A 24,318-nucleotide genomic window follows, 5' to 3' on the forward strand; every position below is an offset into this window, starting at 1 on the left:
CAGAAATATGGCGATAATATGCAAATCCGCGCGTCGTCTCGTAATCATTGCCACCGTAATCATCCGCGCCCTCGATCTATTGTTGATGAGGCCTGCGTAATTTATTCAGAAGCCAGGCGATTATAACACTATATATTCAATTATTATCCATCAACTGAGATAAGTATAAATGCAAAATAGGTGAGATTATGACAGTTCAATGGATAGAAATTTTAATTAGTGCCATAGTGCTTTGATTTTACAATCGTTCTTAAATTTTTGTAAAAAGTAGATAATAATACATTTTTTCGAGATAACTCAAAAAGGAATTATCTAATTATTGCGAATAAATAATTAAAAATGTTAAAAATATGTATTATTAATAACATGATATTATTAATAAAATAAGATATAAAAAATAGAGGAGAAATGCATTCATTTACACACAAACGGTTTTCACGTTTTTGCTTAAATTTTCAATGATAATTATGTGAATAGATAAATTAAATGCTTTTATTAAGTATGTTAAATATCATAAATTTTTTATTATTGATTATAATATATATTTACATTAAATATCATAATTATTACAATTTAATAAAACAAAGCAATCGCTCTACTGTACATAGGTACAGGGAACGCTATTCAAAACTCGTGGATTCCTGATTGTGCTTCTCTCGAGTATATCGGAGTACGATCGTGTTCGATCGATTCGCAAATCAATCGCCATTGTCCCTCGCGCTCTTGTCGGTGGTTTTATCGAGCTTTCGGGCTCGTGGTAGCACTCGGCAAGTGGATGGTACCGAAGTAATCTCGTTCTCATACATAAAACATGAAGAGCGGCATTATGTTGCCCTGCCCCTCTTTGACTTATCGGCGAGACTGAGTCGGCGGTATTTCGCGGCACTCGCAACACGACGATCGACGAAGGTGCGCGCAGCCTGTCGTCGAGGGGGAGCTAATGAACGTACACCCTCTTCATAAATTTATGGAACGGAGTTTAATATATATGTATATACACACGGAACGTCCGCTCACCGGAGATATACATGCTAGCGAATCAGAACAAACATATCGACGTCGGGTTTTGTTACGATTTTAAGAGAAACGCAAGCGATAAATATTATAATTATCTGGAAAGTTATAATTTATTCAAAGATTAATTTCTGAAAAGTTTTTGAACTTATTTCTTTTTTTTTATGATCATGAATGTTTTGAAACTTTCTGGCTAGGATGAGATTCAATATTACAGGATGTCTACTTCCTGGAAAAACATAGAAAACCTGGAATTCTCAAGGATTTTCATTTCTTGTTGAAAAATCAGGGAATTCTCCTGGAATTCCTCTATTTGACCATTTTGTTCTTGCATCGGCAATCTGATTGGCCAATGATTATATGAATTATATGTTTCAACTATATTATAAATATATATCTTTGATTGTATGTTTATTGTCAGTAAAAAATACTGGATACACAATACTGAGTACACATTATAATTCTTATAATTAATGATAGCAAATGAAAATATTATGCAAATGAAAAATGCTTATTTTACAAAAGTTATTCAGTTCTTTTCAGTATATTTTTAAATTTAATATTTAAAATTTTAGTGATTTATTTTTGCTTTGTATGAGTGAAAAGCATTAGAAACGCACGCAAAAAGAAACTTATTTTAAAAAATTTCATCTAAAAATTCTCTAATTTTACCTGGAATTTTGAACATATTACCTGAAGAATCAGGGAAATTTTCTACAAGCTTTGGATAGACATTCTATATTACTTCTTTTTTAGCAATAAAAAATAATTCAAAAACTGTTCTTTTTGAGAGTGGATCGTATTTGTCGTTTGTCAACAATACGAAAACTTTGGGCGGGAACGAAACTCCGTTAAGGGAAATCTATCATAAGTCCGGTTAATGATGCTGCATTAGTCGCTAAGTGGGAAATCCCGTTTATTTTCGATGAGGCTGCAAGACGCCGGTTTCCTTCTTTCATCCTCCTTCTCCTCTTTCCCGTTTCTGAAAGACAACTCCATGACGCCCTAGGCGAGATCCAGCGAGAGTTTCCTGGTGGCAGAGAACGATCTAGGAATGCGAAGCCGACCGGCAATATTAAGCACGTAGCGAGGAAGAGAGGCGCACGGCGCGGCCTTTAGATAGATCCACTCCATGGCAATCACCTCCTGGGTGGTCCCGCGATCGCTACGGGCTATCGTTCGTATAGCATCCTTGTAACTTCATATTAAGTCATTTCTCCGTGCGCTCGAGCATTCCCCTCGCGCCCACCCTCGCGGTAACCTTCCGCTGCGTCAATGAGTCCCCGAGGGTGGAACCTGTCCTATCAACGGTATCCTGCCACTGGCGGGCACCAGGTACGTGTCAACACATTCGCGGATTCTGCGGCTCGTTCGTGGAGAAGGTGCGAGCAAATACGAACGACGTGCTGGCTGGCAGGTGACGAGAGAGCCGATCGTCGAGTTAGCGGCATGAAGATAACTGCATGTCTTTCTGGTAACTGGATAATAATGCGAGAGATACTATCATATGATCGCGGCTATTGAAAAGAGAGTGGCGAGATCGCGAGAGATAGTTACTTAGAACTGGAGGCAGGAAAACAAGCAATTTAATCGGAATATGTCTAAATCAGTTTTCATCTTATTAGTAGGACAAGGATTGATTAAAATTTTATTTATCTTATTTTTGTGTTGCATCATCTTATTGATATTTGAAATTTTATTAATTTTATCAATAATTTGAATTGTTTTATTCTTTAATTGTATGAAACTTCAAATATATTCGATACGAGATTATTTTAGTAATCTTACTCTTCATAATTTTTGTTAGTTAAGAATTGAAGAAATGGAGGAAGATAACTTTATATGATTATTTAATATAAAGAAATGTGTTGGCAGTAGATTAGACGTTACTAGTGATAGACTATAATAAATATATATGATGCACAAAGTATAATTTGAACTTGTTTCAGTGGCGGCTTTATTCGGACTGTTTTGTGTTTCATCTGGAATCATATGGTTTCAGAGGAGGGGCCATAAAAGTCAGGTCAAAAAAGGCAAAAATTTCTATCCCTCCTTTCGTGCTCTCACTGCATATATGTAGACGCAGTGTCTACACGATTATTATTGTTGCAACTCCAACATCCATTTTTTATACCGATACATTTTTTTTAAAAACGCCGATTCTCTGAAAATATTTGGATGTGAAGAATCGCCGTTCAAGGAGCGAAGAGGTACAGAAGCGTGAGCTCTCTAATAGAGTCATATACACGCACGTCAGCTTACGTATTCGCTAACAGGCTGTATTTTATCTCGAGCACGCTCGGCGCAGATAAATCCGGGCGAGTGGTATTTTTCGATATCGGATGGACAGTGTTTACGAGATATTAGACCGATGCCGGACTACGCCGAGTTATGATTTAGCGAAGTACCGCGGGGCATAAGGGTGCCAGGCGCTACGTAATGGAGTCAAATGCGTGCTTTTAGAGCCTACCCTGATGAAAAAGCGGAACTGATTTAATACCGACTCCGGTATTCGGGATCATCGACGGCTTGTTAACGAGAGGGAAACGTAATGTGGCGTGACGGGCAAAAAAGGAGGTAGCCCCGAAAAGTAGTATCTTAGAATCGCCGCAAAAGCTGTGGTCAATTTTCGAGAAATAACGCATTCCAAAGCATTTAATCGCGCTTGATCCCTCAATAAACGCAATCCAGAGCAACTCAATTCTATTCAGGAATATCTCAATTCCATTCAATTAAACGGGTACCGAGAGATTGTCATAGCTTTTATATCGCAACAAGACGCCTAGATAAATATTCTAGGGACGTAGAAGCGCAAATTCATACTATTTTATATTTTTATTATCGTGCACGCGCGTTTAAAGAATAATTGTCGGTAACGGAAATAAAAACTTAACAACATTTCCGTAACCTTTGTCGAAGAGTATTTTTATCATTCGTCCACGAAAAATATAATGACAACTGCGACCGGAAATATTTTGACTGCTGGAGATACAAAAGACACGAGATCGAGATCGATCATCGATTTGTGCAAACGCCATCGTTGATAGCGGTGACATATGGCCGGACATAATTAATATTTGCATTATCGTTTGGTTATACAAATGCACACATGGGCGCGTGAACGAAGTGAGAAAAACGAGATGAACGATAGGATAAGGATGAAAGAGAAAGAACGGGGATACTGATAGCTTGTGACGTATTTATCAATAAGGTCTTATTAATCGCAAGCGATGAGAATTTGTCGTTCACACGATAAGTGAATCTCATAAAATCGGCTGCTAGTCGTGCATCGAAATATTATTAGACCAGAGATTTTATTTTTGCGTGGCATAACGGTTTCTTTTGTTAGAAGCGAGTCCCAAGGCGGAGCGTTTCCTGTTTATTGTCAAACCGGTACTCTCCTTCGCGATGAGTAATGTGAGGATTATCATGGGGATTACCATAACGTAGTGGATGAATACTCTCGTTGTATATAAATATACGTGTGTAACGCAAAAATTTTAATGCAAAAATTGCTCTAGGATTTCATCTAGTAACGAATTGGTATATTTTTATTCGATTAAACCTCTATAAGATATACACACACACACACACACACACACAAAATAAATTTGCTTTTCTCAAGTTACATCAATTTTACGAGTGTATAATTTTGCTCAAATAAAAATCCATGACAAACATGCGGATTATTGTTTGTTTTACATTCATGAGATAAGCTTGCAGGAAGAAGCGTGAAAATCCGGCGGAAAAATATGAGAGACATCACGATATTCATGGAAACACCGCTTTGCAACAGGATACCTTATGCCATTGGCTATCGGTGCAATTAGGTCTTTCCTTTCTCATCTGGTTAATCTTGCCTTTGTATGCTAGGGCAAGTTTATTCCTTACAAAAACCTAGAAAACCTGGAATTCTTAGGGATTTTGTTTTTACCTTGAAAAATCAGGGAAATCTCAAGAAATTTTACCAATTCAGGAAATTTTTTTCAAAAATTCTCTCTTTGATCATCATTGTTCTTATATTGTAAGCATCGGCAATCTGATTGGCTAATGATTGTGTGAATTATATGTTTCAAATATATTATAAATATCTATAAGATGAATAAAATAAGTATAATTATCCCAAGCACCAGTTAATAAAATAGATACGCAGTGTAATAGAAGAATAGTATGTGATAATACAATGAGAATACAAAACGAAATTACTCTCAAGCATGTGTTTATGCGATCGCGGCTCTCGAGCAACTTTTCGCAGGCTCGTGTCTTGCCCGAAAGATCTTAAAATCTTTTCTAAATTTTATTGCTTTGTGTTTTAGTCCGTACGATCGGTTAGCTAAGTCTATAGGTTTTCTAAAACAATGTATGTAATATATCTATCGCTCATCCTACATATCTTTCTCTTTTCGATTGTATGTTTATTGTCATAGCAAAAAATACTAGATACACAATATGAGGACACATTTAAATTCTTACAATTAATGATAGAAAATGAAAATGAAAAAAGCTTATCTTACAAAAATGATTCGGTTGTTTTCAGTATATTTTTAAATGTAATATTAAAAATTTTAATGGTTTATTTTTCCTTTGTATGATTGAAAAGCATTAGAAAAACGCACACAAAAAGAAACTTATTTCAAAAAGTTTCATCTAAAAATTCTCTTATTTTACCTGAAATTTTGAACAAACTACCTGAAAAATCAGGGAATTCTCAGGGAATCTTTTCACAAGCTTTGAAAAACACCCAATGTGCATACCTTCGTTCATACGCGTATGTGTGGCGCGGCATTATCAGCACGCTCATGAATGCCCTCTCTCAGAGTCCTATGAGGTCTCCACAGCGGTCTTCTCGGGCGTGTGAACCTCGTGTGTGGAAATGCGGAGGGGAGAAAAGCCGGAGGGGCACAATGAACAGACTCGCAGACCGAGTCGCGGCCAACTTTCTACATTTGTGGCCTCGATCCTCGACGCTCGTGGGCATTTGAGAGAAATGTCACGAACGTCGCTGATCCGTGATTCGTCGCGGACGAAGAAGATCGATCGACGAAGATCGCGCGCTCGGAAAAACCAAGGCGGATGACGCGATCGCGGAAGTAAGATCGTATAGATCTCGTATGCACGACGAGTGAGCCTTGTAAAAGCAGCCGTGCCCACGCGGCATGTCCGATTCCGTCGATCGTTGTGCTCAGGTCGGTATCTACGCATCGTTGTCACGTACATACATATTCCACCTGTGCCATCATGAATACTCTATACAATCGGTCAACCTTCTCTCTTGAAGACGCCGCTCTTCGAGATCGTCGTATGATCCCGAAAACAATCTCCTGAAATTCATTTCCGAAATCTAGCAAAATTCTATCTCAGATTATTTTTTGAAATTTATTTCTAGCAAAATTTATCTAGCAAAATTTTATTCTTTAATTTCAATAAATATTTATTGTAAATAATTTTAATTTTAATGGATAGAATTTAATAAATCCCTATAACATTTTTTTTATTTCTCGTTAGACGAAACACTTGAATATAATTTGCTTTAGATTATTCATTAAACAATTAATCGCTGACACGAAATAATTTTCCGCAATATTTTTCGCGCCACGTGCTCGCTCCGAAAAGTCGCAAATTGGCCATATATCCCTCGTGACGTCTCGACCAAAAAGATAAGGACGTCAGTCGTGGCAACGTATATACAATATCGTCTCGGGCAAAAGCCAGGACCGTTACGACTGAAAGAGAGAGACCCGTTAGAGAGGTCGATATGCCAATGAATTCGATCGTAAATCTTTTCCCCGCGGATCCTCATTACCGGTCTCCAAGAGCAGCCGCGAAGTGAATTCGCGAATGCGAAAACGAGAGTTACCTCCACTGTTTGTACTATTCCAGCGATAATCCCATCGCTAATTCAATCGGCAATCCTTGCGGATGTCCGGCATGCCATAATCGCAGAGTAAAGTTGATTGTTTCTTAGAAAAATTTGAAATTCTAAATCATATATTATTTTAAAAATTGTTATATCCGAACGGAGATTTAGGCAAATGAAGGGTTACGAAAATGAAGAATCATTGTATTTGTCAACGGGATAGAGACATAAATAGAAAAAAAAAAATATATATATATATTTTTTTTAATGAAAAAAAACAGGCCTTCTTTTTTTCAAATTTTTTTTTTCCAAATATTTAATATTTTTATATTTTGATTATTGCAAATTGATTCTTTATTATTTTTAACTTTCTAGATGATAGATTTGAATTAACCATTATTATTTTAAATGTAGCTTCCATTCCAATTGGCTATATAGTTATATAATTACTATTTTTAGTTAATAAAAATTTTTGTTATGCATTTAATTGAAAATTATCCGGATTATGTCGAGTTTGATGTAATTTACTTCAAAAGTCTCATTAATCCATTAAAATTAATTCATTAAAATTTCGAGAAAAATAAAAATATAAGAACCTTAGCTTTTTTTATTATGTTAACAAAAAAATATAAAGAAAAATAATATTATATTTAAAAAATAATTTTAATTTTTTTTTTTTTTTTTTTCCCATGAAAAAGAAAAACATTTTTTCAACTGGTTTTTTTTTATATTAGAAAAGACGGTTTTTTTACATCTCTACAAGGGGAAAAAATAAAAATTTGAAAAGATGGAGAAAAAATCGTCGCGTCAACCGCAACTTGTCAGTGATAGATATCTAAACGGACTTCCGCTGTTCCCAGGTAAAAATATCTCAGAAACCGGATATAACAAGATTAAGCAGAAATATTACACAACCTCGTATTACCATAACTCGGTTTGTCATTCGAATAATGTATTCGAATGCACTATGTGTAGGAGTTCTTTCGTCGAAAAAGCATTCCGGAAATCGCGTCGGGTATCGCCCTCGTCGACGCGGTACAACTCGTTGGAGGGCCTTCGTTGCACTCGATTGTCAATCATCGCCTCTCATTATGTGTTTTACGAGCCGGATTTATATTTATATCAATGCGATACTTTTGGCGGGCGCGTCCGATACACGGACAGAGGCCGCTGGCATCGCCGATGAAGCGACACGATGTTGTGTGCATATATCACGGATGCCATTTATCGTGGAGGATTCGCTAAACGTCATCTGCTAGAGTTTATATATTACACTGTCGAACACGATGCGCGAGAACCTCGTAAAATCATGTCTACGAGACATTACATCTTGTCTACATGATCCTTACAAGATCCTCGCCGTCGCGTAAATCTAAAAAAAAAACGCGTAAACTATGTATGAGATAAATAATTTCTCGTTCCCGTACTTTATTGTTTTATATGAACGCGATGAAACACGTGTTCAATTAATAACAGATAATAGATGTCCCGAATGAAATAAAAGAAAATAAAATCCTCTCATGGGCATTAAATTAATTTATAATACGCAATTTGAAAATACATATTGTAAAATAAATTTAAATAATACTAATATACATATAGTATATATATATATATAGATATATAATAAGACAAATCAATTAGTGCTAAAAAAAACAAATAATTGTTTTAAAAAATACATTGTAAATAATTTTCTTAAAAACAATTATTTTTTTATACTAATTGATTTGTCTCGTTATTCTGTACATAAAAGTATTACGGTAAGATTATCGAAAACTGAATATTTTACGAAATATTTTATTTTTTATATCAAAATGTCAGATTAAAATATAAAATAACTCAAAAAGTACTTAATGAAAAAATACTTCATAGTGTTTTGGAAAGCTCTCGAGATAAGCTACAAGAATATGTAATGAAAAATAGGGGGTTCCATTTAAGAAATTAAAGGTGTCCTTGATTTGACCTTAACGATACCATCCAAGGTCAAACCAATGACACCATCTTATGTTCCCCTCAAAACTATACAATTTTTGTTGTAAACGTTTTTCTCTAAAATGCTTAGTGTTTGAAAGAAAAGGGGTGTACGGGTGGTCTAGGACACCCTGTATATTCTCATAGCAAGAGGTATACACAATATGTTATTATTTATTAGGAAATCAATAATTAGAAATTAAATTAAATTATTATATTTTTAATTTTAAAAACCAAGAAAAAATATCTGCAGCAATTCTTGTCTAAATATATTATCTGTAGAAAGATTTTAATTTAGAAGAAAAACATCCCTCGTGTACTCACATACGTATATGAATATTTAAGACTGATTGCAAGCATCGCTTCGTGGTAGTCGTCAGCGCACAAAAAACACGACGTTTTACACGAGAATGAGAGCTATCAGTGGACGATTATTATTTTATTATTAATCGTTACACGTCGGTTAAATGAAGTCACTGTACCATGCGCTCGGATCGCTGATCTCTGGATCGCGTGAGATTAATCTTACCGCGAGTGAAAATGAAGAAGCGAAATATCAAGTGAGTTATCTTTTTCGAATAGTCGACGCGATCGCTGAACTTGTCATTATGATTATGGAGTGCTATGCTCCTGTGTCTCGTCGATGGCGAAGATTATTAATCATGACGACGCGGCGCGACGAGGTGAGTCGAGAACTTTTCCCGTCGGAAATTATTACGAAAGAATATGTGACGCAGCGATATTTCATAGATAAGTGCCGCTTTCAAAGTCGAATCTATAATGTATAATTACACAATCATGCCGAACATGTTTTTCTCCTAGTATTCGCTTGAAAATGTCTGATGACGTTTGATCGTACACAAGGTGTCCCAAAATTAGACCGATAAACTTTAGAAGGACATATAGGACATTATAAAGGACATTATAAAGGACATTAAAATAAGCCAATTTTGTCAACAAATCCGTGTCCGCAAATAAGCCGTTTTGGTAGTAGAGAATAAAAAAAGAACAAAAATCTTTAAAAAAAAAATTATTATTTCAAACTTTTATTAATGTAGTTAAATAAAGGTGTTTCTACCATAAAATTTTTGTATAAAGCATTTTTTGATATCTCGAATAATTCTCGAGATATATCGGGAAAAGCAAAAAGTCGCTCTACGTACGAGGGATGATTTTACCCCTTAGAATCGTTTTTGGACCGCAACTGGAAATTTCTAAATTCATTTATTTATTCCTTTTACATAAAGCGTAAAGTTTCATCAAAATCAGAATCTTCGGGTTTGCTTGGGTTCCCTTGTTATTCGGATTTATCCGTAAAATTGACTTTTGGTGCCCTTTATAATTATCTGAAGTTTGTCAGTCTAATTTTGGACACCCTGTATATCTAATACAAATATTAACATAATCTAATATTAATAATACAAATATTAATAATAATAAAATTAATAATCTAATACAAATATTAATAATAATCAGGGTTGGGAACGTTACTCTATAAAAGTAACGTGTTACCGTTACCGTTTTTTTTTTTTTTTTTTTTTTTTGTAAAAAGTAATTCGTTACCGTTACCGTTACTTTTTCGTTATGTTTTTGTTTTTTTGTAATGCTAAAATAAGCTATTAGATTATAAAATTATTTAATAATCAATATTAAATGTAATAATCTATGTTACAATTAAAAACTCTAAATTAGTCTCTATATAGCAAGCGGTTTTTTGTATTAAACTTATTTAACGATTCTAATTTTTTATGTTAATTTCTCTACTTTTTAATACACTTATCTTTATAGGAATTTAAATTGTAATTTACAAATTTCAATTTTGTCGAAAATATTTATCAAACATTGTTTTTAAATATTGATAAGAGAAATATTGATATTATTAAGAGCGTATTCCAATATTCACTATCAGTATTGTAAAATCTATAATTTACGTTACTATAGATTTTCAGTACTGATGCAATGACTATCAGAATGCAGTCTATGATAGAAGGCTAGAAAATATTTTTCAAAAAATACATCTATTGAATAGATATAAGGTAATAAAGAACCAAAAAATAACGATAAAAGTAACGGCTATAATTCGTTACCGTTACAAACAGAAAAAAGTAACGATCGTTACCGAAAAAAGGGTGAAAACTGTAACGGTAACGACGTTACAAGTAACGCGTTACCTCCCAACCCTGATGATAATAAACTTAATAATCTAATACGAATATTAATAAAGATATAATTTGTTTCGTACTTATTAGAATTTTTCCGTCTCGAATCGAAAAACGTCTCGGCCCCCGGCTTATTTTAGAACCGATGAATTCTTTCTTTAGGCGTCGAAAAAAGCGCATCATGCTCAATCTCGATGAATACGATTGGCGATGTTTATACGTGTCGAAACACGACGCTGGTTAACGCGTGCCCCGTAAGAAGAGTTTCTCGTGAGCAAACTGAGATCGATGACATCGTACTATGAAAGGCTCACGACACTCCGTAGGGGACTCTTAAAAGAGTCTGTCTCATAAAGACACCGTGAATTCACGACTCACGATCTCGTGTGCAGGCTCCGTGTGCGATCGCATACCTTTCCCTCCTTCTCTCCTTTTAATCTACCTTAAAAATAGCTTTCTCATAACAACGCGACACTATTACGCAACGCCGAACTGTAATAGCGAGCATAAAATGAAGCTACGCGAGAGAATGCGTACGTTCGGCGAGCCGTAGGTGGTCTAAACGGTTTGTGTTTGTCCGACTAACAATGAGAAAAAGAAGAGAGAAAAACATTAGCATGTGATAGCATGTTATTATTAATAGTTGTAGAAACGGTAGATATAATTTAAAAATGACGCGAGAGATATTAGATACGTAAAGATATTAAACGGAAATTCACGTTAACTTTTTCTTAATCTTAATCAAATATAGATTTTTAGATATGGACATAAAGTTTTTATTTATGGGATCAACATTTCATTATACAATAAATGTACCAATTATTTTCACATTATACAGATTTAAATTATATGTATTTTATTTTATTATCTAATTTTTTAAACTATCTAACACGTGATAGAATTATATTATATGTTCTTGAATATTGTTTCATGTATATATACATTCAAATCAATTTCTTAACATCTTAAAATATATTTACATTTTTATTTTAATCACAATATATACCATTTAACGTGGCTTTAATCAATGTTTGCAAGCTTGTGTTTCGAGGCACGTGCTTGGCTCGTACAAGTCCCTTACAAAGGTAAGCGCACATACGTGGCTGAAGAGACCACGTGTGCGATAAGTTTATAAAGTCTACAATTAAACACCGGTAGGCATTTGTTGTATGCGCGACACGTGGCTTTCCATATTTAATTAATGGGAAGAGCGGTCGCTTTGAATCACGGTGTGCAGGGAAATGACAGGTGCGTGGCACGTGCGACCCGGAAAGGCCCCGCGTATCACGTACAGAATAGCCTCTGCATAAAAAAATGCCTTACGTTATAATCAAGTTAAATATCTCCGTTAGAATTAATCGCAGCCAATGCAAAACAATCGTAAATCTTGTTTTTTATTATTAATCGTTAAAATTTCCATGTTTACAGAAATTTTAGTCCGAATTGACTAGAATCGAATTTTTATTTTTCCACTTTGCTTAAAACAAGCAAAGTGCAAATATATTCCAAGGTTTACTCGGCTTCGTAAAAGAGATAAAAGATTTAAAGGACAACGCTCCTTAGGGTGATTACTGTCTGCACGTATATGGTCTGCTGCTGGTCGCTAAAACGGTAACGCTAATAGACATCACGTTTCTCAAGTCTACGAGCGTTGCGAAATTGCATAACGCGGAAAATGATGTGCGATTGGAACATACGCGATTTTTATGGGTCATCGATCTTTAAAAGTGTGCGTCTCGAAAATTTTTATTTCTCTCCCCGACATTTGTTAACTTAATCTTTAAAGTATCTTTTAAATCCTGCGAAAGTATACATGTCAAATGGACTAAGTAAGTTTCCGGCATTTACATCTTCCGGCAAGAACGTCGAGATTTTATTTTTTCTTTCGTCTCTACATCACGATGTCCTCGAAGTATTGTCTCCTCAGGTAACAATGCGCACATTGTCGTCTTTCTTATAGAAATGAACGCAACGACCTCTCTCATTTAAATCATGCGCAACAAATGCATATGGATATTCTAAAAAAAAACGATGACTTGAAATTATGTTTAATTTTTTTGTCAAATTAATCGACCCATTTTCTTGCACGTGCTATCGTCACAGAATTATGCGAATAATAATCGAGCGAGAAATTTGAGCGACGAAGAAAGCGGGAGATAACTATAGCGAGATATTCTTATCGATGTGGGTCTAGATAACGTATATGACACTGATGTACGTTGAAAAAAAAAAAATCGTTATCGCTAGTCTGTACTCGCCAGTTTTGTGCAAAACTTTCCGAACAATGCTTTTAGTGTATTGAATAGTTTATATTAAGAATGTTTTAGCTGTACAATAGTAGCAAAAAAACTGTCAAAATAAAAAAAAATTCTTATGTTTATATTGTTTGAAAAATCAAATAAATAAATTCAGATTATAAAAAGAATTAAAGTATTACAAAATAATATTATAATTAATATTTTTTCTAATTTATGTAAAAAACTTTTGATCGTGAAAATCCGCTGAAATCAATTGCAAGAAACAGAAAAAAGAAACAAATAATTTGCAGAAAGAGAGAGATAGATAGATAATAGTTTTCTACAATTTTTAGTAAATAATTTTTAAACGAGTAGGTGGATCTAAATCAAGTTTTGCACAAATATTTATTATAGCTTTTTTAATATATGTAAAAATTTTTATTTTGTCGGCAATATTTTTTCCTTGTCAAATTTGTCGATAACTGCTACAATACGCGATCTTTCATAAGAATCAATATTAATTTTAAACTAAACTTAAACAATTTGTAAACCGTTAAGAGAATTGCGCTCAGGTTTTGTACAAATATTCAAAAGAAATAGTAGAACAATCTACGAAATTTTCATGCTTTTATTACTGTTTTGACATATGACACATACATCATCCCTCGAAAAATTACATAAAATTAACTGTCAAAAAGATCGAAGAGCCCGCGAGCGATTCTCCTTGACGCTCTACGCATGGAATTATACGTCATCGAAGAGGCGTTGAACAACGCGAAATCGCAACGTCACTGATATACGTCCGTATCTAAAGAGTCAAGAATGCGATGAGAATTGCTCGTCCGGTATCGATGCTCCGAACCGAATGTCCGCACACCCACGTGCGCGGCATAGTAAACAGAGAGATTCGGCTTCCTCCCGAAGAGGAGGTGGACATGAATGCCGGCGTAGAAGAAGAAAAAGAAGAAGAAGAAGAGGCAACGGAGAGGAGAGCGGAGAGAGAGAGAGAGAGAGAGAACCACAGGCAGCTAATGGCAATGGTATCAAGTCAGTGTCTCGCGAGCCGCGCTCGAAGCCGGTACACGTTCACCTCATTGCGGTCCACGTGCACGCTTCTTCTTCGTTCTTTTCTTTTTTTAAAATCAGAAATCGAAAAGTGCGAAGCAACTTCTTAGAAATACACGAAAGATCTTTTACCAGAGAATCTCTCTCAATCGCGAAAAATTTTAAATGAAAAATTTCTTCGTGCTCCGAAATTTCTTCATTTTCTCTCTGTGTGATTATTATTGGACAAATTACATTTAGTGGATTATAATTCATGGCTTTTTTGGATTCGCAAATTTTAGATGAAACGATTGTATGAACGTTTGTCCTGCGAGCTCGATGCGAAGAGAGAATACGATGAAGGTGATGCATTGAGGGAGGAATCTGGAAGATCTTTTTTTTTTGGGGGACACCGGTGCGGAAGAATTATATTGGCAAGAACGAGTGCTTGTCGATAGTGTGAGTGATTCATCGAATGTGTCGCCGACTTTCTCTAAAGTCGAACGGCAAACTCGGAAACAGTTTGCTCAAGAGTGATTGTTGTAACGTGAAAATAATTTACTATCTGCTATCGTTCTCACCGCAAAATGTAAATTGTCGAAATTGTGGTTACAACTGGATTTCACTGCAAATTTATTTTCTGTCCGAAAAGAAAATTATAATTTATGTAATTCAAAACTTAATATTCAGGAATCGTAAAAGTCACACTGTCAAATCTCATAAAAATTGTAGCAATTGAAATTTGCTAATCGTTGACTTGAATCAAAAATATTTCAAGGTTCTCTGTAGGAGGAAATCCTTTAAAAAAAAAAAAAAAAAAAAAAAAAAAAAAAAAAAAAAAAAAAAAAACATTCACCGTCGATCGAAGAGCGAAGCATTTTCTCAAGGGATCACTCGAAGGGATATGCGATCGACATGACAGGTGTCCTGCGGGACGAGACGATCTTCTTTCTGACTATGGGGTAGAAATGTACCCCGGAAGATCAATCTGGGCCCGGGGCATATTGGCCCTCGGAGCAGGGATCCTTCTGCTATCAGGCTTGCGATGGTGGAGCGAGTCAACGATTCGGACGAAAGGCGCGAGATCGATTCGAATCGACGGATCAGAAAACGACGATCCGTCCATCCTCGAACGATCGAAGGAAAGTGTGAGTTACTTATCGAAGAATGTCGACGACGTTTTGCTCTGGTGGCAGATCGAAGCTGACAGGCGATGGAAGCGAAGCGCGCGATCGGATCGACGCGGCGAGGGGTCGATGTTCGAGGACTCGTCGGCGGAGACGAACGCGATTCATGAAAACGAACGCGCGTCGTCGTTGATCGATATCGACGATAGGAAAATCCATGGTGACGGACTGCTACTACGGCGGAATTTCCGCGTGAACGAAACCGTCGATACGTTAGGTGAATCCTGGAAAGGGGATCGACACCACTTAATTACACGAACCGACGATATTAATATCGTAGCTCGAATATCGAGCGAGACTAAACAGAAGAGAAGGCTCATGGAGCGGGAAGCATCGCGTGATGGAAAAGTCGATGATCGAGAGACGTTCGACACGACTTCTCTGACGTTACGTAACGACAGACTCGAAGTAGAAGAGACAGAACCAAAGGCAGATGATTCGAGATCAAGGCTCGATGTTCCTAGATCGCGAGAGATAAGTATTAACGTTCGATCCAGTGATCGACGTAGATCTCTCGATCGAGATCCGCATATTTCGCCGAAAGCAGGAACGGAAAATGAAGATGGAATTTTCACCGCATTTTCTCGCTCAATTATTGCTGATAAAAGCGTTCAGAGGCAACGTGATAAGATCGAAGAAAATTCGCGTTTCTCGCCCGGAGGACGAGCATCGATCCTAGAATCCTTGGAAGGAGATAAGAGGAGTACACGGCGATTTGCTGCAGGAATGCAGGAGGACCAGCTCCTTTTTTTTCACGGGAATCGCGAACGAGCTGAATCTTCCGCGAGGAGGACCGCGGAGGCGATTCAGGATCGTAAAGATCTGCCGGGAGAACGGGATTCTGCGAGAAGAAGAAGGCACGAGACGAGGCGCGAAGGGAATCTCAGAGAATTTGAGGTCGAACATATCGAAAATAATGACAAGAGCGACATTCGTGAAACTGATCTTTCAATTAATACAGAAGACAGATCGCAGGATGCTCTCTTCGAGGGTTTAAATAGCAGTGTCGATAATGAATTTCGAGATGAAAATGATAACGAAGGATCTTCGGGCAACGCAAGTGCATTTCAAATTCTGAATTCCATTATTCCCTCGGATAATAAAAGGGGTAAAGTGACACGCGGCGAGGACTCGAAGGACCTGATGGTCGCGAATAATTTTGTGTTGGCGAGTCAGAATCGAAGAATCGACACTGGAGCTCCCATTCCGGAATATCGATCGATTTTTGCGCGGAACAAACGCAAAATCACACGCAGTTTTACAAAGAAAATAATACAATCGATCGATCGACGAGAAGACGCTCAGGCCTACGGAGGATGGAGTGATAACGCGGGATCGACCGTGATTCAAAAAATGGATCGACACGAGACGGTGATAAGCGATCGGCGAAAACGACACGCGAATCATTATTCCGCTCAATCGGTTACCCCGATGGCCTACGTGCACATTCAGCCGGCGTATCCGGCGGCGCCGCCCACGAGCCGGAAGTGTGTACGATGCATGGTTGTCTACAAGCCGTGTCCTTCGCAGCCTTCGCGACCGCCTCCCAGAATTGTGCTTCCTAAATACAAATATCATAAGCCGGCCAGTACTTGGCGAGGACTCAAGTACGGTGAGTAGATACTTAGCTAAAGAGTCGCGATTGCTTCGATTAATTAAGGGAACATACTCGTTTGAACCTTCGAAAAATGAATACATTTTCTAGATTTTTGTGCAGCGCAATGATATGATAAAAACTTTTTTTTAAAATTAATATTAATACAATATTATTAAGTACTTAAATAAAAATTTTCAGCTTAAAAAAAAAATTTTTTTTTTTTTAGGTTATGCAAATATTTGCAGATTTATATTTTTATATAAATTATTTTTTTATTTTCAATATGTTGAGAGTTCAAATGGGTATGCTCCTTTAATATTTCTGTTAAAACAGGATGTCTATTTTCTGCAAAAACCTAGAAAATCTGGAATTCTCAAGGATTTTGTCTTTACCTTGAAAAATGAGAGAATTCTCATGGAATTTTATTCGAACTAATTCTTACAATTAATAATAGAAAATGAAAATATTATGTAAATGAAAAATGTTTATCTTATAGAAATCATTCAATTCTTTTCAGTACATTTTTTAATTTAATATTCAAAATTTAAGTGGTTTATTTTTTCTCTGTATGAGTGAAAAGCATTAGAAAACGCACACAAAAAGAAACTTACTTTAAAAAGTTCCATTTAAAAATTCTCTATTTTTACCTGTAATTTTGAACAAATTACCCGAAAAATCAGGGAATTCTCAAGGAATTCTCAGGGAATTCTCTGGAATTCACTACAAGTTTTGGATAGACATCCTGTAAAAGCATCTTGATTCTCGTTTACAAATCGTATAAAATGCAGCTTGTCCTGATTGCGTATTAATTATCATAAAAAAATTATCGATCGTTCTGTCTCGTGATTTAATCGATATTTTAAAGGAGATGAATCAGCTGACTTTTTTTCGGAAGAAAAATCGTTTTCGTAATAGTTAATCATTCATAACCGAGAACGCATATAGAGATTCTCTAACTAATTTCCCGGTAGAGTGCATTAATCATCTGCGTAATGCAATATCGTCGTAATGCAATATCGTTAAGCGTTTCCACGCCCCTGATTCGTCATCCACCTCAGACTCGATCTCGAGATCGTCGAAGTTAACAGGATCGGAACGATCGATCGAGAGAACGATGTGACGCGAAACGCAGAAGATACATAAAAGAAATGTTACAACGTTACAATTCTTCTGAATTATTCAGTCATATATATTGTAATTTACAATGCGAGCCTGTTGGCAACCACATTAGTTAGCGGTTACAATTTCCGTCGCTGAGCGCGATTTCCTCCTTAGCTGTTACCATCTCGCGTCGATCAGACGATCGACCCTCGACCTTCGACGAGGAGAGGAACTCGAAGAGCACGGATGTAGCTCATTAACCGTGCATCGCTCGAAGTTTCGCGCGGTATAAACAGCGACGCGATAAATCGTAATCAACGTTTGAGGAAGGATAGACCGAGAAGGATGTGACGATACTTGTGCAAAGCATCTCGCGAAACGTTTCCCTATTCGTGATGATAAACGCGATTAAAATGTTTATTGACGGATATGAAATTTAAAAAAAGATAGTCCCGCGACCTGTCCATGTGCATTTCGAGTGCGTCAAGATTTGCCTGTAGAAAAATATACAATAACAATACGAAGATAATTTTTTTTCCATAAAAAACGAGTTTTTTTTTACGACAAAAAACAACAAGCCTTGTTCTCAAGAAAAAAAAAACTCTAGATGTTTAATATTTAATATTTTGATTACTGCAAATTGATTTTTCATTTTTAACTTTTTTCGAGCTCGAGAGAGGATTTTATTTGTTTAGAAACTTACCTAATCGAGGGAGGTATCTCATAAGAAAGGCATATTTAGAGCCTACACTAATGTTTTGTGAGTTAACATTTACACTGATAAATACTGCAAATATTTAACCGCGTAGAGAGACACTTCCATACCTGTTGGGAACATACTTGCTGGCATCGCGCGTCTAACATATGTATATTTCAATTTCATATTTTAACAATCCTATGAGAAATTTAAAATCACAATTCGTAACTTTCCATAAGAAAAGATCTTTTAAGAAAAAATTATTGAGAAAAATGCGAAAAACTGGAAGATTTGCAAGTCAGATTTATATTTGAATGTATTTTATATATTATTTCTTTATTTTATTTATATATTTAAAGAACTCTAAATTGTATGAACTAGTTGATTTCAAATTGACACGATAAATTATCTCGTATGATGTAATATACACGCGGTGACTTTTAATAATAATCAAGCTCGATTATGCGAGCGTGCGAGATTAATCAATTTTAATACGGAAAGCATGAATTCGCGTTTCGCCGACACTGGCATCGTTTACAAAGTTACGAGTCCACTCGGAGTCTGGAGCATCCCGACGACGAGGGACGCCGCAAAAACGACGGTGCTTAAATCGGCCCCCGGTGCTCTCGCGCCGTGATCCTGTAATCGCTCGTGGAAACGCTCGCTCGCAGGGTGGCCTGGGCGTAGATCTCGGCGTTGACGCGCGCCGGATCGCGCGGCTCGCGCGTTTTAATCACCGTCATCCTCTCTCCTGGTCGTTCAATATCCATTAAATTTCCCGGTCGGATTCCACAGACGATCGCCCTCACGCGAATATTTCACGACGCGATGATTTTTCTCGCGATTTTAACATACTCGGAGTCATTAAATCTACGTACTTATAAATTTTTAATACGCTTGATAAACGATGTAGTTTAGTATGCAAATATATAAAAAAAAAAACAAGTCTTTTTTTCTCAATTTTGTTATTTTTCTTTTATATATTTAATATCTTTATATTTTGATTACACTGCAAATTGATTTTTTATTATCGTTAAGCTTTTATATAATAGATTTTAATTAACTATTATTATTTTAATATTAAACGTAGCTCGCATTTCAATTGGCTATATAGTTATGTAATTACTATTTTTTAATTAATAAAATTTTTGTTATATATCTAATTAAAAATTCGAAATTATATCGAATTTGATGTAATTTGCCGCAAAAGTCTCATTAATCCATTAAAATTATTTTCGAAAAAAAAAAAAATAACTATAAATATAAGAGCTAGTTTTTTTTATTAAGTTAACAAAAAATATAAAAAAAAAATAATATATTTAAAAAGAAATGAAAAAGAATTTATTTAAATAAATTTCTAGGGCATTTAAAAGACAGTGTTTTGTTCCGCGAAAATTAGAATTTTCTCTAACTTTAGAGATTAAAATTAACGAATAATGCGTTGATTGATAAAAAATAGGAGGATGAAAGATGTTGGCGCGCTTACTAAAAGATCGATGATGAATTCATTAATACCATTTTATTTCACATTAATCGCTACATCGTAAGCCAGTTCTGAGATAAAGAAAGACTTCATCGTGCTGCTATGCGTTCAAAGATAATGGCGAAATTTTCATCGCGGCATGAAATTTCAATTTCGCTCTGTCGTCCACCTTAGATTAGCGATTTTGTTCGCAGTCCGTCTGCGCGAATGTAGGGCGTGTGTGCGTGAAGATTGGTAATCGTGCGTGGAAAAGTGCGTGAGGGTGGGCGCAAAAGCGTAGTCGGCCTTTGAGAAGCGTTATAAATGCGCACTTTTATCGACATTCCGAATCGAAACTTTTTTCTGAAATAAATGAAAGAATTCAATTATGCTTTTTGCATATGTATATCAAGCGTGTATTAAAGTAACGTTATGCATGATAATATATTTTATCGGGACAAGGGAATTCCAGATTAATTCGCATCTTATAATTTTGAAATAGTAATACGATCTTATAATATTCGAAAATATTTTATGATATTGCGTCTTAATCCTTTAGATAGAAATAGAGAGAACGTTCTCTCGTGCTATTAAAGTCCGTAAGAGTCCCGTAAGAATGATTACGTAACATCACAGGAATATTAAGCTTGTAGTAACATATCAGCGTCGCTCAAGCAGATTACTGTCACTCGCAATGTGCCAACGACTCTCGTTCGCCTTCGAACAAAAATAAGACGATTTTAATACGACAATCGCGAAGGCGTTCTCTCGGTTCTAATCTCCTTCGTCATAAGGATTATATTTAATTAACGGTAGTTACGCTGCATCTTTCCGAAGGCAAAAATAGGCAATTATCATAGATGCAAATTTAACATAGAAAGTGTTTTAATATATACAGAGGGTGTTCCAGGTAAGGTCAATGAAACTTCGGAGTCTTATGGGAAATTGAATTTGGAACAAAAAGTTTCCTATAAACATAGATCCGGATACGCTTCGTTAAAAAGTTATAGCTAATAAAATCTCTGTAAGTAATAGTTACGATCAAAATTTAATAAGAACATTTTTATGTTTGCAATTGCAATGTTTGTATTACGAATGTAGTCTTTACACAAGGGTCATCGAAAGATGATTTTTTTCAAGTTTCTGCTTCTTTCGTTGTTTTGAGCTTATTTTCTTTCGAACGCCTTGTCAGAATTAAATGAAATTGGTGTAATTTAATTTATTGTTTAATTATCCATTAGATTTATTTTCTTACTTTTGTCAAATGAATGAAGGATTCTGAAGCTATTTTTAAAAATTATTAAAAAAACGTGATTTTATAAAGTTTATTATCTATAACTTTTTAATGGAGCGTTTCGGGACCTATGTTTATCGGAACTTTTTTGTTCCAAATTAAATTTTTTATAAGATCCTAAAGTTTCATTGACCTGATCCGAAACATTTGGTATAGTTGAAAAAGTATATTGAAATTTATAATTAATACTTTTTATATATATTTTTAAATTAACATTGATTTCTCTTGAAACGCTTTATTAAATACAATTCTAGTGCCACGCTTCGCACGATTACGATAACTACGGCCCCCTATTTGAAAGGTTGTTTCTGAAAGCATTTTTGAATGGAAACACGAGAAAAACAGTAGAAAACCAAATTTTCGTTTCGAATCTAACCCAATCCACCTACACAACAATTATAGGGTGGACCTCGCTTCGCGTTGTAAAGTATCGACTTCCGAAAGACATAACCTAACACCCAAACCTTTTTTTGATTTAAAACTAAAATCTGGTTTTGATTACGTTATATAACCCAAACCAAATTTTCGTTTCGAATTAAACTTTAACTTTAAATATCTCAAAAATTATAAGAGACCGCCGATTAAGTTATAAGAAAAAGTTACTCAAGATCATGATCTTGACAACATATGTCAAGGTCAACATCGTTGGGTCCGTTTTTATAAAGTTTTATTATCATGTCCAATACTTTAAAGTGACATATCTCGAAAACTATTGGTCGGAAATTTTTTTTTACTGTTTTTCCCGTGTTCCTCGTCAAAAGAAACGACCTTTCAAATAGGGGGCCGTAATTATCGTAATCGCCCTCCACGCTTTAATCAGTGATACCTATCGAGAATTGTGAATCATGAATTAAAATTGCAGATCTTTTGTTACAGGACATTGTAGCCTAAGGTTAATAATTGCATATTTAATTCTATTCACTACAACATTGCCATTTTTTCTTTCAAATTCAATTTTCTGTAGAACCCTGAAGTTTTATTGACCTAACCTAACCTGGAACACCATGTACACACCAAAAAATATTATTCTATTGCTAAGAAAAATGATTACTCAGTTTACTTTACTTCTTTTAAGTAACAGTTTTTTTAACAAAGAATATTTTCTGCTTTATAAAAACGTGGAGAGTTTACAAGGCAAAAGAAATCGAGAGATTTATATTTGTCTACAAAATTCCATCGCTCTCATAATTTTCCTTCCGTCTAGAGATATTATCAGGCATATCGACTAGAATTTTTTTTTTTCACTCGGGCCATAAGTAAAGTCGCGATAAAGAAAACATAAGACACATACATTTCAATCCGGTGGTTCCCTTCTCGTTTCGTTGGTCGGCTGTCAGGATATTCAACGCGCGTGATAAGAGTAATTTACAACGGGGATATAACGCGCAGCAACAACCCCCTTCGACTCTTCGTCGAGAATTTACCGCTCGCTCCGTTATATTTGCTCTTATTTTCGTCGCGCCGTAACTCATCGCACGGGTTTACTTAAAGAGCTCGCGAGCAAGCACGCACGCGGATCAAAGGTCTAGAAAAGACGTATCTTATTCCCGCGATGATCCCTCGCGATGCGATCCTTCGTTTAAGCGAGATTGCCTTTGTAGCCTTTTTGAGCGAAACGACCCGCGCACACGATATGCCGAGTCTTCTTTCCAGTCGAGATAAAACTTTTCGAGCACAGTGTTTTAGAATATGCGCTTCGGATTATACAGGATGTAATAGAGCGCCCGTATCAGCAGTTTTTTGAGGAAACAACGCATTTTCGTGAAAAATGTTTCATGCAAAAGTTGCAGAGCTCTAAGTGGCGCATTATCTAATAATATTAGTATGACCTTGAATAGCACCGTCAATGTCATATAAAAATCACTTTGAATTTTTTAAATGGAACCCTCAATTTTTTATTACACATTCATGTAGCTTACCTCGAGGGCTTTCCAAAACGCTATAATAAAGTATTTTTTTATTAAGTACTTTTTGAATTATTTTATATTTTAATCTAACATATTTTGATATAAAAAATTAAATATCTCGTAAAATATTTAGTTTTCGATAATCTTACTGTAATACTTTTATGAACAGAATAATGAGACAAATCAATTAGTATAAAAAAAAAATTGTTTTTAGGAAAATTATTTACAATGTATTTTTTTAAATAATTATTTGTGTTTTTCTTTTTGCACTAATTGATTTGTCTCATTATTCTGTACATAAAAGTATTACGGTAAGATTATCGAAAACTTGATATTTTACGAAATATTTTATTTTTTATATCAAAATATGTCAGATTAAAATATAAAATAACTCAAAAAGTACTTAAATACTTTATTACAGTATTTTGGAAAGCTCTCGAGGTAAGCTACAAGAATATGTAATGAAATATAGGGGATTCCATTTAAAAAATTCCAAGTGATTTTTATATGACCTTGACGGTGCTGTTCAAGGTCATACTAATATTATTATATAATACGCCACTTAGAGCTCTACAACTTTTGCATGAAACATTTTTCACGAAAATGCGTAGTTTCCTTAAAAAACTGCTGATACGGATATTCTGTTACATCCTGTATACACTCGGGGAAGAAGCGTGTAACAATGGCGATATTGTGTTGGTGAAGGTATTCGCATCGTCGAGTTAGCTTTAGGAATGATTTTAGTTACCTGAATCGAGATATTTTTCCTTTACTTTCAATCTCAATTTTTT

The 24,318-nt window shown here is 35.4% G+C and overlaps 1 protein-coding gene across 2 annotated transcripts in view; it reads left to right on the top strand.

Annotated features, from left to right (window-relative positions):
* Wb (wing blister) overlaps window positions 1-24,318 on the top strand; it is a 227,041-nt gene that overhangs the window by 131,556 nt on the left and 71,167 nt on the right. Inside the window, exon 1 of one of the 2 annotated variants that reach the window (XM_070296255.1) lies at window positions 15,104-17,081. The exons of the other annotated variant lie outside the window; for it this stretch is intronic. Coding sequence (XP_070152356.1) covers window positions 15,251-17,081 — 1,831 coding nt within the window. The 5' untranslated portion in view covers window positions 15,104-15,250. Of the gene's footprint in view, window positions 1-15,103; window positions 17,082-24,318 lie in introns of those variants that run through there. 2 annotated transcript variants of the gene reach the window in all.

Source organism: Polyergus mexicanus, unplaced genomic scaffold (genome assembly GCF_030449975.1).
Source record: "Polyergus mexicanus isolate NDT 795.1 unplaced genomic scaffold, iyPolMexi1.0 SCAF_1, whole genome shotgun sequence".
Classification (NCBI taxonomy): domain Eukaryota; kingdom Metazoa; phylum Arthropoda; class Insecta; order Hymenoptera; family Formicidae; genus Polyergus; species Polyergus mexicanus.